Below are 17,500 nucleotides of genomic sequence, written 5' to 3'. Positions count from 1 at the left end.
AATTAAAACATTCAATTGTGTCGAATACATCTACTTCGTCAAAACAAATTTCTTCAAAATTTATTCTATGATCTTTTTCTTTTTATTATTAAGATGCAATCCTACTAAATTATTAACCTAACTATGAAAAGCTAAATTAAATAAAAATCATAAATATTGAAAATATATATATTATATGAATATATATATATATATACACATACACACACACACACACACACACCATATATATTAATAAAATAGAATTCACATAATTCTCGCGTTAATTATTATCTTTCTACTGTATATACATACTCATATATATGAATAAAAATTCACTAACGACGATAAGAACTGATCGTCTTGGAACAAAGAGATGTAAGTGAAAGAGACGACCTTAGAAATAATTCCGTCATACGTATAACTGAAAATTATCTGAAGGTCAATTCATACACTTGAATACATTTTTTCACAAAGATAGTATAGTAACGATCGAACGACCGTCTATCAGTTCAATATTATACCTTATTCTTACTCGTTCGTTATAAAAGAATTAATTAATCGTACAAACAAACGAATATAAGTGATTTTCAGTGTTAATAAATAAATTCTTATTAATTAATTGGAACGTTTAATTAAAACAAGCGAATAAAAGTGCGTTCTTTAAATTGTTCTGTTCAATTTCGAATTTGGCGCTTGTTTCATTTCTTTTCTTATTTTATTTTATTTCGTTAGGTATATTTTATTTTACGATAATGAGTTGGAATAAGGATTTATTATATGTAAATAGAAATTAATCTTAATTTAAAATAATTTTAATTTTGAACTTACCTGGTATAATTACAATAAAATTTATTCAAATTTATGTATAAATGTAAAAACGAAGCTTGACGATGTTATTCATGATGCAGTCGTTCGAATGAAATGCCAAGAAATGATTTCTTTTCTATTCTAAAATCAGATAAACTACAACAGATATACTCGAAGTTTATATTAAAAGCAAAATATTTTTAATACAAGCTCGACAGAGAAGTACAACGATCACCTAACCCCCTACTCTGTCTCCAATGTCCGCCATCGTATTTAAATAGGAATCGTATTCCTAGGAATTATTTATTTTGGGAATAATGATTTTCTGTTGACTTAAAGTTTGTTAAACAAAGTCCGTCATTCGTACAACAAACAAGAAATTAAAGAAATCTTACACAAAATTAAATATCTATGAATTTTCCAGATTTATATATAAATAGAAATATTAATAATAGAATATTAGGAATGTTAAGAATATTATAAGAAATCTTTTTTTATTATTTTCCTTAACACGCTATTGAATCTTTATTATCTGTATTTTGAAGGCGCACGAACGGCAAAGGAGGGCTGAAGCATTGCTCAGAGAAGGACGTTTTGAAGAAGCAGCGGAGTGCCACGAAGCTGTTGTTCAGCTTTTATCAGAGGCGTTCACGCAACTTCAGTCGAACTTTACAGAATCAAGCTTCACGGATTCTCAACCTTCTATTTTAATTGGCCAAAGTTCTATGCCTTTCGTTAGATCCATACATACGGCAATTACTTTGGAATCTCTCGCACTTCAACGAGATTATCACAAAAGACAAGCAGCTGTTGTTAGGTAAAGAAATAAATTTCTTTTCTAACTTTGTCAATATTTAGTAAGTACAAGAAAAAATAATTAATTAAGTATGTAAAAGAAGGAAGAAATGTATATTTGTAAATACTATCTTTTATGACCCAGGATGAAGCAGGCTCAATATGAGGAGTATAAAGTCAATTTAGAAACTCAAAAGAGAGATCTCATTTCAAAACAAATATTCAAGCAAAGCGAAAAAGGAAATTCTACAGAATCTGCATCCGATAGAAACAACAGTTCTTTGCGTCAAGCTATATATAGAACTATCGAAGAACAGGATAGTTTGTTAAGCTTGATTTTATTACCAGACACAGAAAGCAGTGCGTTCAAACATCCAAAAGATACTGGCACGGTTATAGAAGAATTGAAGACTGTTAATTGTCAGTTACGCTGCCTCGTTGGAAGTTTGCTGAGTCAACTAGAAGCTAAAGAAGAAGAAGTGAAACAATTGACAGAACGTTTGCACGCTATATCTGTAAGTCCTAACGATGAAATTAGGCCAGATGACACACATTCGCTATGTTTAGCACCCTTGCCACCTTTAACACCACTCGAAATGCCATTGTTCGATTTTACATCGTCTTAATTAAGTTTCTACCTCATTAAGTATTCATTGCTCTCTCTCTCTCTCTCTCTCTCTCTCTCTCTCTCTCTCTCTCTCTCTCTCTCTCTCTCTCTTTCTCTCTATCTCTCTTTCCTGAAAATAATGTGGTTCATTGTACTTACAATTTTATCGTGACAATAGTATGAAAACAGGTCATCTAAAAAATTAATATAGATGTAATATAAGAAAGAGATTAAGCAACAAACGAATTGCACACTAACAACGTCGATATCATTATCAGAATAATGTATAATTATATATTTATTATCATATTCTTATTACTTTTCACTTATTCAATAACAACAAAGTTTGTTTAACTTTGATTAACTTTTATAGCTGCATAGTACAAGTAATTTGTAGTAACAGAGTCATTACATTTCTATCTTATATCAGTCTTATTTGACCAAATTTATTTGATAATTAACTATTTATATATGTATACTTTATGCACAAATTTATTTATTACTATTCCATTTCATAATGTTCACTTAATTAGCAAGAAGACTCATATCTATTTCGTGTAAAAATTCTTCTATTTTCTATGAATCTTATTTATAAATACGTATTATCAAAGAAAATGCGAACAAAGACATTTTACATTCTCAACTATCAAAAGAATTGTATTCTTATATGTGAAACTTCATCTCTAATTAATGTTATTCACAGGGAACAAAATACATATCAATTTAGATGAATGATTTCTTCCCTAGCACAAGCTAGAATATATGTAAATATGATTAAAAAATGTTAAGATTTTGTCTTCTTTATGTGCTAGGAGAAAAAAAAAACTGCCATGTAATAGTAATTGTGTGCAGTTTTGTTATTATAATAAGTACTATACGATTTTAAGCAATGAAAGTGTCTTTAAGGAAGTTGTGTAATAATAAATGTTATATAAACCTGAATATAAGAGTATATAATATATTTCAATGTCAAATTCTTAACGTAGTGCTTATGATATCATAAACATTATTGATTTAAAAATATTTTTTCCAGAGGAATTGTATATTCAACAAAATAAGGTATACCAATTATTCTGGTTAATCGTTATTAACAAAACAAACTTATGAACGTTTTCAAAAATAATTGATAAGACAATGCAAGTAGAGAACTTTGTTTGTTTACAATTTCCCCAGTTTCTATGGTAGCAGTTTACAAGATGGCGACGGATCGAGCATGCGCAGTTGATCTCTCAAACGAATGGTGAGCAGTGATTGGTAGTGATAGAGAGTAAGAGAGAAAGAGATATATACATATATGAGAAAAGGAAAGAAAGAGTATTATGAGAGTTCACTTGAAAACGAGCATCTCGCGCCTATAGTGAACTTGTGTGAATCGTGCTCCTCGTGTAATATTTGCCCAATCGTATTGCCTGGCTCGTAGGGTCGTACATTCGCGCGCACGCGTGTCTTGATTTTTGTCGAGTTCTCAATAGTATTTCAAAACATACCCGAATACGTGAATACGTTCTCGTTGTATTAGTTTCTCGTGTTACACGAGCAATAAGTTAATCCGATAGATTACGATCTTTGTTATTCGTTAACGCCATCGTGATCATCGCCATCTTGCACGTTTTCACCGGAGAGGGAGAGAGAGAGAGAGAGAGAGAGAGAGAAAGTGGGGACAACAAAACGAAAAAGAGAAAAAAGAAAATATTAAGAGAAACAAAAAGAGAGACATTAAATACACGTTTACTTTTTCATGTGACACACCCGTTTGAGTTATGATTAAAGAACGGCATTAACGTCTTTTGAAGAAAAATGCAGAGAAGTGGTGAGTAGAAATTAGTAAAAAACAATTTCAAACAAAACAAAAAAAAAAAAATCCAAACTCGACGATCGGTCACCGTAGATTCTTGTTATTGTTATTGTTGTGTTGTTATTGTATTGTTATTGTGTTGTGTTGTGTTGAATGAAATTGATTCTCGTCGATGTTACTTTTCATTTTTTCATACGTCGTGTTTTATGGACGAAGATGTAAGTGCACTGATATATATGTTGTGCCGGTACACACGTGAAACAACGTCGAAACATCTCTTCTTCCATTCACCTTGCGTTTACGTTGCGAGACATCGACGACCATTTTGAAGTCGGCAATTGTTTTTTTCTTGTTTCTTTTTTTTTTCTTTCTTTTTTTCTTTATTTTTCTTTTCTCATCGATACGCAGCGCTCCGCATTCCCGGTCGATACGGCGACCAACCTAACCTCTAAAGAACTAAGAGCTTTGCTCGCTGAAGTCGCACCAATGCGCTAATTCCATAATTACGTATACGTTCGTACCTATCTATGCATGTGTACGTTCTTATTTACATAGGGGCAAGTAATTCTTGTGTAAATCGAAACGACTCGGACTACGAACTGTACTTGAATGTAAAGGTTAAAATTTGCGAGATATTTTTATACGCTTATTTGTTTTTAACGTTCTTTTTTTTTTTTTTTTTTATTTCTTTCTTTTTAATTAAAGAACCTTGGTGCAGCAAGCTAATTAAGATTTGATATTGATATATATCCAATTTGAGACATTTTATCGTTAATAACGACAACAGAAAACAATTGATTGCTTTTTCTCTGTTTTTCATTAACAATTATAATAAAAATACGAAGGAAAAATAATGTACGAAAATGTACGAGATATTGAGATTTACTATTGTAGGTTATGAAATATTTAAGTCATTAAAAACATATACAATCATTTATTTTATTTGGTATCACGTATCTCGTAAATACAAAAGAAATCTTTTATTTATGTAAAAAGTGAAATCCGTATGTTTATTGTTTCACAAGAAATCTATAGAAATATAGTTCTCTTAAGACGTTTTTGGAGTTGTTAGGAACATGAAAGTTCATCGTTTTACAAGAAATTGACAAAAATACAGTTTTTAGGATATCATTATGTCGTTAAGAATATAAATAATCATGTATTTTATTAGATATTGCATATTTCATAAATTAATACAAAGATTTGTTGTTTACAAAATATCTACAAGAATTTTTAAAAGTAACATGTATTTAATATCGTTAGAAACATAATTAAGCATATATTTTATTAGATATTGCTAATTTTATAAACTTAAAATAAAACTTTTAATTGTGATATCGTCCGTTTGAAAAATATAAATATAAAAGTTTATTACTTCATCAAAAATATCAGTCCTTAAAACATTTTTAAGTCGACGAGGATATATATATATTTACATAGATACAAATTTTTAATAAATCTTTTAATTATAGCGTTATTCATTTAATAAATAAATGCAAAAGTTTATCGTTGTATCAAAAATCAGAAAAATTGATAGAAATAAGTTTCTAAAACTTTAAGCTTTTGAAATCATTAAACAATAACATATTTTATTAGGTACATTTTATTAACGTATAAATAATCACATATTCTATTAGCACATAAATAATCATATCTTTTATCATATTTCATGAATATAAAATAAATCTTCCAATTTGTAATGGTGCCAACCATTCAAAAATAAAAACGCATAAATTTGTCGTTCGTTCGATCGGATGAATGTAATTCAAATAGAATTCACGGGTTTATTTGGATATAAATACGATGGTAAAAAAAGAGAAAGAGAGAGACAGAAATAAAACGAGAATAGTGACGCGATTTAAATCGGTCGAAGCTTCATCTCTACTCTGAAATTTATTTTATTTTATTTCTTCTGCTTCCAAATATTTGCGATATTTTTTTTTTTAATTTTAATCACACACACACACACATACACGCGCACACGCAGACAAAAATACAAGAAGAGATCAGAGTTACAATATATTTGTTAGATAAAAATCTGACGAAAGTTATCTAATTATGAGATACGAACAAGATTACAAAAGATAAAACAAATGAATTTCACTGTAATCACGTGATCGAAAATATTTGTCAATTAGATACGATCGTTTGCAGAAAGTTGAAGATCTTTATTTAAAATGTTTTATATGATTTCGTTTTTTAAGTTCTTTTTTTTTTCTGTGTCAATCTTGCATACAATGAATAATTGAAGCTGTATGAGATTAATTGATTGGATTGTTTTTAGGTTAGTTATATAATTTTACATTGAATTAATTACAATTTTATATAACATTGTTTATATTCGAAGATACAAAATGCTAAAAATTTCGATATTATTTTACAATTATTACACGAATTACAATGATTAAAATATTATTTGAATCATTTTATGAGGTTAACTTACGTTATTACTTTTTGTGTGACGTATAAAAAAATTTTTTTTTTTTATTTTTATTATTTTTATTACTAATAGAAATACTTAACACGCATATCTCGTTTATATTACCGATACATGATATTATAATTTTCATATAAATTTTCATTTCATTTTGAATTACTTTTTTTTTTTAATTCAGTTTTATTCCATTCTTCATATTCTCTTATTTTATTTTAATTAATTTATAAAACAAACAAATATATATATATATATGAATTAATAATTATATAATTAATTTTACATTCAGATTCGTACAAAAGTTGAAAAAAAAAAGGAAAGAAAGGAAGAAAAAATAATATATTACTATAAATAAGCAATTATTATATTTGATCGTATACACAATAGATTTTTCCCCCATCGAAATTTTTAATAGCCCTTATTCAACAGTCTATACGCCTTATGGTCACTCCATTGTATTCCGTAAAGTGGCTCGTTGCCTTTAGCCATGTAACACTATACTATTATTCTACGCGGGTCGTCGTAGAAGTTACTAGTGTCATTTTACATGCTTCTCACATCGTAACAAGAAACACTACGATGATCTTGATCGAACTAAAGAAGGGTATAGGTATTTCGTTCTCGATTAAATTCATTTTAATTTCCGAATGGTTTATATAACGAAACGTAAGAATTATCTTAAACGTAAGAAACATCTTAATGAATAAATCATTAACAATAATCATTTTAATGAATCATACAAATGAATAAATAATTACAGAATCAACTTAATAAATTATCTAATTGATTAAATAATTTGCAACTATGAAACTTATATTATCAATGATCACGAATAATTAATTGTGAGCGTGGGATTATTATTATATGAATATAACAATGTTGTTGTTATTATTATTATTATTGTTATTATTATTAATAGTAGTATTATTATTATAATTCGACAATTCTATAAAGGTTGATTAATGGTTTGACTAATAGTAAATTTATAATGAAGAATCATTAACCGATCCGAGAATAATTATAAAGAAATTAGATATTAAATAATCTACGTTGTTACGATAATTAATATTATTAGGTACATACTCGAAGGTATTACAAAGTGACAAAATGGTTTGACTAATTGTAAGTTCGTAACAAGGGATAATTAACGATCGGTAAGTGATTAAGGGTGAATTAGTTACGCAAACAACAACGACGTATTTGATCATTCATCTCACGTTCGAAAATAATCTCAATGGATAAAATTCTTCAAACGCGTAAAAAAAGAAGAAAAGAAAAAGAAAAGGAAATAATTTCCTTGATATCGATAAGACTACATTATTGACAAAATTTATATATATTTAAAAAAATCAAGATGGCTCCTTTTCTAAAAATATATATATTTATATATACATACCATCAAATAACGAAATAAATTAGTTTCTCCGAGGAATGAAAAAAAGAAAAGAAAAGAAAAGAAAAGAAGAAAGAAAATGAGGAATCTCTCATTCGTTGCGATTTTTATCTCGTATAAAATAAAATTGAAGAAAGTGTTGAAAGAGATGGACTCAGTCACGGTAATGCGTAAGTCGTATTATTTAAGATACTTCTTCCGCACCGTTTAGATTTGTAAAAAACATCACTGACCTGTGCATTCAACGCCTACCTTCTCCAAGCTCCAAGTAAACGAATGTATATATATGTATATATGTATGTATGTGCATACGTACGTAAAAGGAGTGACTCTAGAATGCCAAATGATGTTAAGAACGTGCTGATGCATTTAACGTCGTCCATCTTTAATTTTATAAATGAAATAAAAAATATTTGTCAGTTTACAAAAAAATAATTATTATTATTATTTTAATAAATATTATTATTATTATTATTATTATTATTATTATTATTATTATTATTATTATTATTATTATTATTATTATTATTAATTGGGTCGATCGATAAGTAATGTCGAAGTTTGTAGTATTTTATACTTAAATAAATAACACTTTTTATCTTTTACTGAAAACGTCGACATTGATCCATATAATATAAATATATATTATATAATCGAAAATATCTTGTTTTCTTTCTTTTTTGCAATAATTAAGATTTATCAGATTGTTATAGAATATCGATTAATCATCGAAAATGAAATAAAAAATTTCAAAGCCGTCTCTCGTAATTATGTAATATTTCAAAGGGAAAAAGAGAAGAAATTAATTGGAAAATTATTTTTGCTGAACCTCTTAAGAATTAATATAAAGTTACCGAAAGTTAGCAAATTTTTATCAAACGTCAAATTATTTCACTCTAATAAATTCTTGTAATACTTAACATAGAGATATAAATTAGAATTTTAGGTAACTCGTATACAGTTAGGAAACTTTGTTATGTATATATATGTATATATAAAATGTGCATAAGGAGAGAAGGAGCTATTGTAGAGAAACTTTTGTTCAGAATTCCACTCTCCTGGATATTCTTAAGTGGTCCAAGAAGATTGTTTTCATTCGTTAGATCTCGACGAAAGCTATATCAATTTAACTGGGGCTAACCTTTAAAGTGGCGAGATTTAACGAGACGAGAAAAGTATGAAGAGGATCATCTGTTTGATATTTCAAATACGAATTAACAATGGCCTTATGTTTATTAAATAGTTAAGTTCAATTTGAGAGAATGAAATAGTATTATAGAAAATAATTACCGGATAAATAGGTCGCTTTAATATCAATCAAATTATTCTATATAATATCTTGACAATCTTATAATTATTTATGTAAGAGAGATTCGATAATAGTTTTTTTTTTCCTTTATATATATATATATATATATATATATATATATATATATATACGTATCTAAAAATTGTATAAGTGATGTGAAACTTATATATCTTAACTATCAAAGTTTTCTCAGATATTATTTATTGACATCTTTTATATTTTTTTATTAAAATTTTCTTTTTACTTTATTTTTGTTTTATTATTTTAAAAAAGTAAAGAAAAGTAACGGTTCTCGTATGTAAAAAATAGATTATTAATTTTTATTTATTCTGCTTATATTGATAATACATATTATATTCATATATATATATATTAATATAATATATATTATTAATAATAATATGTATTAGTGACGTTTAATAATATATATTTATATTTATTTATTTATTTATTTATAATGATTTTGCATGTCTACATATATATGTATATTGAATTTTTTTCTTTTAAGAATAGACATTCGTTTCTTTTAAAATGTTATAATAATTTACCATTAATCCATATATCTTCTTCGCGTTACATACACACCAATTCGTACATTAATATATTTTTAAAGATTCATAATAATATATATTCGAAAATGAATACGATAAACAGATAAAACATTCACGTTCCTCTCATGATCTGTTCTATTTCAATTACTTGTATGCAATAGGGAATAGAGAATGTGTTTTTACCGATAAAACGCTTATGTTACATCGACATGCTAAAATACAAGGTTACTCTGTTCGATATGATAGCAAAAAAAAAAATAGAACGAAGAAAAAACTTCGTAATTTTCATATTTCTTTTATTATCAACAATATCTTGTTTTTTTTTTCTTTTTTGCAATTAAGATTTATCAGATTGTTATAGAATATCGATTAATCGTCGAAAATGAAATAGATCGACCGATTTACACACGAGCCAAACATTCGAAAAAAGCATTTGCGTATCGATAAAAAGAAAAATAAATAAATCGGTTACGATAAATAATCACAATATCTTTTAAATATTTAAACTTTATTAAACACCGACCTTATAAACTAGCATTAATAAAAGTAAAAAAAAAAAAAAAAAAAAAAAATTAATTGGAAAACAAATATCAATAACAACCATTTAAAACGAATAATAATAATAAAAAAAAAAAGACCATTTAACTTAATTTTCTTTTTAATTTTCTCTTTAATTCCATAGAGAAAAAAGAAGAAGAAAAAATGAAATTGTATTATTATTAATATAATCGTACTTATTATTATTCGTTTATACAAATTAATTATATGATGTGTATATGTTTTACTAATACATATATTTATATACACAAAATATTTATTAAACATTAACGATCATAATATTTTCTATTCCTCGTTTGATCCTTTCCTTATCATCCTTATCATTTGTTTACTTTATCATCAATCCTTCCTTCCCACTCGTCCTCTGTTCTTGTTTCCGGTAATGACGATGCGGATGCTGTTCGTCCACGTGATCCATCCATGTCGCCAACAACAACAACAACATCAACAACGACGACGACGACGACGACAACGACGATGACGACGATGATTACAATGACTATGATGACTATGATGACTACGATGACTATGATGACTACAACGGTTACGATGGCCTTGGCTACGTCACTAACGTCACGGACAACTCGGCCACCAACGGCAGCGGTAAGTTTCTGATAAGGCTAGTCGCATTCCGATCGTTGCTTCGTTCCTACACGTCAACAGTTCTACGGTTTATTCCTTGTCATATTGACAGTTTATTTAATTTAATTTGATTTGATTTGATTTGATTTGATTTGATTTGATTTTTACTTTTTTTCTTCTCTCGTCACTCGTCAATCCTTTTTCGAAGACTCCAAGTTTCTCTTTTTCTCTTTCCTTGTTTTTGTTCTTTTTTTTTGTTTTTGTTCCATCGAGTTTTGTTTTGTTTTTAACGAAAATTTATTGACATCGTTTTTATATATCATACATATTTTGTTTATTTTATTTTATTTTATTATTTTTTTTTAATTTTTTAAACGTATTCGATTTTTAAACGTAACGCAGTAATTCTGTCTTTCCTACTGTTTGATAAGTGACTTATCAAAAAAAGAAAAAAAAAGAAAGAGGTGTGGCTCGCGTTTTTTTTTCTTATATATGTATATATATATATATATATATATATATATATATTTTAATTTCTACTTCTTTTTTTTATTATTACATTTTTTATGAAATATAATTATCACGAAGTTACAAAAAAAAAAATATATATATATATACATATCATATTAGGATGAATCGTTGAGAGATAATATTAAAGAAAAATAAGTGATTTTATTGGACGAATAATATATTAATCTATAAAAACGTTTATAAATTTTTTATTTATATCTTTCGAAAAAACCATTCGATAAAACATTTAGAACACATGGATGTGGTTTAATATAATCACTCAATGTACGGAAGAAAGCTGATTTAAGTAAAGGATATATATATATATATATATATATATATATATATATATATATAAAACCGTGATTACTCATCTTTTACTGGAAAGTGCCACGTTTGAATTTTCTCTGTCTCTCTCTCTCTTTTTTTTTTTTTATTTTTCAAATCATATATCTTACAAGTGACATCATTTTTTTTCCATATATACGTACATTCATATATTTTTTCATACATATAATAATATCAAATTTTAAATCTCATTAAATTAAAACGACGGAAAATCTTTGTACTCTTTCATACCCGTGAATAAAACTATAAAACACACACACACACACACACACATATAAATTAGATATAAACGAACGCTGCTATAAGCCGAATATCGAATAAAAATATAGTGTGTGTATGTGTGTTTGTTTTGTGTGCGTTCGAAAGAAGAAGACGAAGAATTTGTTTCTTTTCATATTTTTAGTTTTTGGAATAACATTTTGTTTGAGGATTAAAAAAAAAAAAAAGAAATAACGAAAGAAAAAACGAGATCGTATTTAAAACTGTCTACGATATATCTATAAAATGGCGGTGTTATAAAGTGTGAAATCAACGATAGCATTGTTGCAATCAGCATCATTCGTTTCCTAGTGCATCGTGTCGTGTATCATTCTACATTGAAAATAAAGACGCGGCTAGAAGTTGTAGGATCGTTAAAATGTCGTCGACGACAGCGTCAAGACGTCGTTTGAATCCGGCGGTACTTGCCAGATACGATCGCCAGCAAAAAAGTCCGTCTCAACAGGTAGCCAAAATTATTACATTTTATGTTCATTCATTTTTATAATCAACATAACGTGACTGTTCGGATAATACATTTTATTTGTATCTATTTTGACGACCATCGAGGAAAATTAAACAATTTTAATTTCTTCATTTTTATACACCACATCGCGCGACTTTTTAATAATTCTTTTATTTATTTTTTAATATTAATTTTTATGATTAGAAGGTAAAGAATTATAGTCGATCGTTAAAAAATTTTTTTTTTTTTCTTTTTTTTTATATTGATAACGAAGTCAACGATAATATTAGAATTTTTTATTAAAAGATTTTTCTTTTTGATAAAGTATGAATTAATTAATTTTCCACGATGATATTGATATGTATGTTTCTTTAAAATCGTTACGTTGTATATACATACATACATACATACATACATATATATGTATGTATTATATTATCTTATCTCTGTATAAAAATAATTATTAGCACGAGCTTACGTTAGTTCAGAGATCGTGAACGATGGATAGAACGTATTCAATGTAGGATAATAATATTTTCCTATATATACGAACGGAAATTCACCTCTTATATTTTTCTTCGTAGCACGTGATACATCGTTTTACAGGAAACGTAGTGACACTGTGCCGTTATATGTATTCCGATAACTACGCATTGGACATTGATAATACGTTGATATGAGATAAAAACTGCACCGATAATATATTTATATTATATTTCATGTCGGTTAGCACGCTTATATTATTATTTCATTTATTTATTTTTGTTTCGTAATCTATATAATATATTTATTAAAAAAAAAAAAAAAAAGAAAAGAAAAAGAAAAGAGAATAAGCAAACAAAATTTATTATTATATTTTTTTTTTTTTTAATTCATCTTTCAAATAAAATCGATAAACTTTAATCAATTAGGTATATATTAGATTATTAGTAGATTTAAATTTAGAAATATAAAAATACTTTTATACTGCATAATACGAGGCTCTAAAACAAAAATACACTTTTTTTTTTTTTGTTTATTGGAATTGTATATACATTTTATTGTGCCATTACTTTATTACAGTAATTTTTAACAAAGAAAAAAAAAATTACTGTGTTAAACTGTAACATTTTGTCATTACTACATTTTTACTATGAAAATTTGAATATTACCAAGTTATTACCGTAGTAAGTCCTATCTTATTATAGTAATTTTTAACAAAAGAATAATGATTCGCTATTTTTAAACTGTACTATTTTTTTTTTTTTTTATTTGAAAATATCGATACTTTAATTATTAACCGATCTAATATAAGTAGAAACGAATTTGTTCTATTAAAAATGTTATTCTTCGAAATTTTTCTTTAAACGTGATCTATAAAACGATTACAAATAAATTGCAATATTAAAAATCTTCTCGTCATCTATAATATTCGTTCAACAAATATTCATAAAAAAGATTCACTTTTTTTCTTTTCCTCTTCAGAATTTGTCTCTAAACATGATCTCTGTAAAACGGAAATACATGATACATAATTTAAAAAAAAAAAACATTTTCATATTCTGTGGTACAAGTGTCCATAAAAAGCACGCAATTCTTTTTCTTTCTTTCTTTCTTTCTTCTCCAAATTTCATCTTTTAAACAAAACATTCGATAACTTTGCTTCCAAGCATGATCTTTAGGATTGCAATAAACAATTTAAAAAAAAAAAAAATAAAAAATAAAAAAGGAGACCGTGCAAAAGGGGGACATAAATAGATCATTCTCAGCGTTTTCATTTCCACGGTGTCAACGATCGTCGTGGTAACGTTGAAACAAGCGATTGGTATTCTTATGCGTCGCTAGGAAGCACGTAGCAGAATACTTAAAGTATCATTGTAGCCTTAATTGGAATTGGAGCTAATACCAACATAGAAGTATGTAGGGTGTATATATACTCGTACTGTTATATGACATCGAACGAATACTTTACTTACGATCGGACCTGTGCCATTTTTCTTTCTTCCCTTTTTTCTTTTTTTTTTCTTTTTTTTTTTTTTTTTTAATTCTTTTTTTTGTTAACACTCCTCTTTGTTATCACAAGCACGTCTTAAATCGGTTACGATCGAACTGAACAATTCTCCATTAAGCAATGTCGAACGATGTATGTGTATACACCTATATATAAGTGTATATGTATATCAGTAATTTATTACGGTCAAATAGTCCAGCGGTTCTCAACCGATTTGTCCTTGTTCGCACACGTAATATCAATATTTTTTTTACTACAAAATTTTGCACGCGATTTTCAACGAAGAAGAAAAAAATCTTAATTTAAGAACATTTTTTTTTTTTTAATCTTGTTTTTTATATGGTAAATACGTAATAAGATTCCTCGTCGAATTTATTTCGTTCTTTTCTTCTTTCTTTCTTTCTTTCTTTCTTTCTTTCTTTTTTTTTTTTCTCTCTTTCAAATTGATTTCTCTAAAAGATTATAATTTAAAGGTTGTGTATTCAAATTTATTTATCTTTTTCTTCTTTTTACGATAGGTGAATATTTTAGAAAGAATCAACAAAAATATCAACGAGTAGAATACTAAGTTTTGCAAAAGGTCTTTCGTTTGGTAACATCGTTTATATGAATAAAAAAAAAAAAAAAAAAAAAATTGTAGAGAAAACTGTATGCACATAACAGAACCCAACGACGATATATGTATATGAGGGGGAAAAAAAAAGAAAAATACGCCGTATAGTATGCAACCCGTTTTGAGTAGGAACATTTACACTGTCTTTCTTCGAAGAGAGTAAAAAGAACGAAGAAAAGATTTAACGACCTATCTCTTTTCTCTTTTCTCTTCTCTCTTTGTACAGTAGAAAAATAAACAAAAACCCTGAGTAGAGACGCTTTCCTGCATCTGCTTCTGCTTCTGCCGCTGCTATTTCAATGTTACGAAGATACGAATCGTAACTTTACTAATTTCAGCCCTCTTGTTTCAAAATAGAATATAAAAAGAAAAGAAAAAAAAAAAAAAATAAAAGGAAGCAAAAAAGCCAAACATGAAAGTTCCCGACGATGCTTATATGTATATTCGGTTAACCTCGCGCGTTTATATTTACGTAACTTGAATTAACGCGCCAATAACAGCCGCTAGATGTCAGTAAGATCGATGCACCACCCTAAGGGCATTCTACTCGACGTTAGAGTGATCGTAAAATATTTTTTAACGACTTCCTAGATCGTGCCACTTTTCTAATTATTTGAAACACTAACGAATATATATATATATATGTGTATATGTATATGTATATGTATATGTATATGTATATGTATATGTATATGTATATGTATATGTATATGTATATGTATATGTATATTTATATGTATATGTATATATGTATGTGTATGTGTATTCGTAAAAAAGTATATTTATATCATATGTACAGTTATAGACATTATATATTATTGTGTATATATATATATATATATATATATATATGTATAAAATCCATGTATATTTCAATAGATGAAAAATTATTTAAATTGCAGCATGATAACCGTGTAGTTAGTATTACTTGATCCACGCAATAAAGCTGTTACTCTATCAAGATATACATGTATAATGATAAATATGTGTACATGTATTTTATAATACGTATTATGATGTATGATTGATGATTCATAGGGAAATTGTCACTATGAAAAAAATCGATATAGAATGATACATATGTTTTTATGCATTTTATAATACTGCTTATTCATACAGAACTATCAGCAAGAAGGAGAAAGAGATTATATAGCGATGATAAAACTGACCCCCTTTACGTTTATTAATTGGAGGAAGTAAATGCAATTCAGAGAATTTATGTTAACTACGTTGTGATAGAACGATTAAAATGTTCTTGATCATACGTTCGCCATTGGTCCATATTCGTAAACGTTTTTGAAAATTTTCTTTTCTCTCTCTTTTTTTTAAATACTTCGATGAGCATTAATTTATGAATTAATTAAAAATATACTGCAAAATATAAATATGTATTTATGAAATATGGAAGTATCGTGGATAAATAAGTTAGATTAATTGGATATCGAAGTTACGAGTAAACTCTTTTATAAATAAATTGGTATCGAACAAAAATATACATTCTCGTGCATTTTAACGACAGATCGTTCGTTAAAACTATGATTGGAGCGCGTGCGTCGTTCGTTCGGTAGCTCCAATACTTTTCTTTGTACTTCGAAATCGGAGAAAGAAATAGAAAGAAGCGACGCTATTGGTCTTCGTACTTTTCACTGATTGGCTGACAACGATAAAAGATATAAGACATTCGCCATACTACCAACACATTTAACTAAATTTAAATGTCAACTTTCTTGTGTTTGTACGTATTATACGTACAAAATTGTATAAATATCATGAATATTATTTTATATTTTAGTCGCCTACACCATCTTTTTCTTTTGTTCCTCGATTTATTCGATTTATATCGAATACTTTGAAAATCATACATCTTCATGAATATTTGACGAACTCGACCGATCGAACGTTAAATCTTTTCAATAATAGAGGTCAGGAGTCTTCTCGAACTCGTCTGTCTTTCTCTCTCTCGCTCTTTCTCTCTTTGTTTGCATGTGTGTGTGTGTGAAATCAATTCGAAATATTCGTCGATGGAAAGTTTTAGGTTAACGACGAGTTAAAGTTGGCAGCAATGTTAGCTAGCCGGTTCGACACTAGAGCCACCTGGAGACGGCTAGGAGTAATCGAGGCTTCTTTCTTACCCCCACCATACTCGGCAGCTGCGTCAGGCGTGGTCGTCCGGCAGTCGCAGTGAGATCCTAGTCGGACGTAGGACTCTCGTACCGGTGTTCTCTTAGGGCGGAGTTTCTTTTCTTTCCTCGTGTATCGTATTTGAGTATTACTTACGTGCGTGGATAAAGAACACACTACGTATATACGTATATGTATACATATAATTACACGTAGATAAATCTTTAAATTTTTGATACATATATATATATTTTTTTTCCTTTTCTATACATATTTAAAAAAAAAAAAATATATAAGAATCCTCGAACAAATCGAAGTGCGAAAGAAAGAATATTATAGAATCTCCGAATAGAAATACATTTCGATTAACTAACGATCGTC

At 27.6% G+C, this 17,500-nt stretch overlaps 2 protein-coding genes across 13 annotated transcripts in view; both read left to right on the top strand.

The window, feature by feature from the left end:
* Positions 1-17,394, top strand: part of LOC122628208 (nuclear receptor-binding factor 2-like) — an 18,448-nt gene extending 1,054 nt beyond the window's left edge. The window contains exons 1-6 of one of the 2 annotated variants that reach the window (XM_043810237.1): positions 640-761; positions 1,335-1,606; positions 1,730-2,247; positions 2,304-4,001; positions 10,833-10,834; positions 17,028-17,394. In XM_043810237.1, the coding sequence (XP_043666172.1) occupies positions 735-761; positions 1,335-1,606; positions 1,730-2,210 (780 nt within the window). In that variant the 5' untranslated portion in view covers positions 640-734 and the 3' untranslated portion in view covers positions 2,211-2,247; positions 2,304-4,001; positions 10,833-10,834; positions 17,028-17,394. Of the gene's footprint in view, positions 1-639; positions 762-1,334; positions 1,607-1,729; positions 2,248-2,303; positions 4,002-10,832; positions 10,835-17,027 lie in introns of those variants that run through there. The other variant, XM_043810239.1, reaches the window with a different exon arrangement.
* LOC122628206 (septin-7) overlaps positions 12,077-17,500 on the top strand; it is a 42,319-nt gene continuing 36,895 nt past the window's right edge. For 5 of the 11 annotated variants that reach the window (XM_043810234.1, XM_043810233.1, XM_043810232.1 and 2 more), the window contains exon 1: positions 17,194-17,331. Coding sequence is in view for 1 of the 11 variants with exons in the window: in XM_043810236.1 (XP_043666171.1) it covers positions 12,309-12,395 (87 nt within the window). In the remaining 10 variants the exon portion in view is untranslated. Of the gene's footprint in view, positions 12,396-17,167; positions 17,332-17,500 lie in introns of those variants that run through there. The other 6 variants (XM_043810236.1, XM_043810230.1, XM_043810229.1 and 3 more) reach the window with 5 other exon arrangements.

The sequence above is a fragment of the Vespula pensylvanica genome, chromosome 3 (assembly GCF_014466175.1).
Source record: "Vespula pensylvanica isolate Volc-1 chromosome 3, ASM1446617v1, whole genome shotgun sequence".
NCBI classification, from domain to species: Eukaryota; Metazoa; Arthropoda; class Insecta; order Hymenoptera; family Vespidae; genus Vespula; species Vespula pensylvanica.
This window is presented reverse-complemented; position numbering and strand designations above follow the sequence as displayed.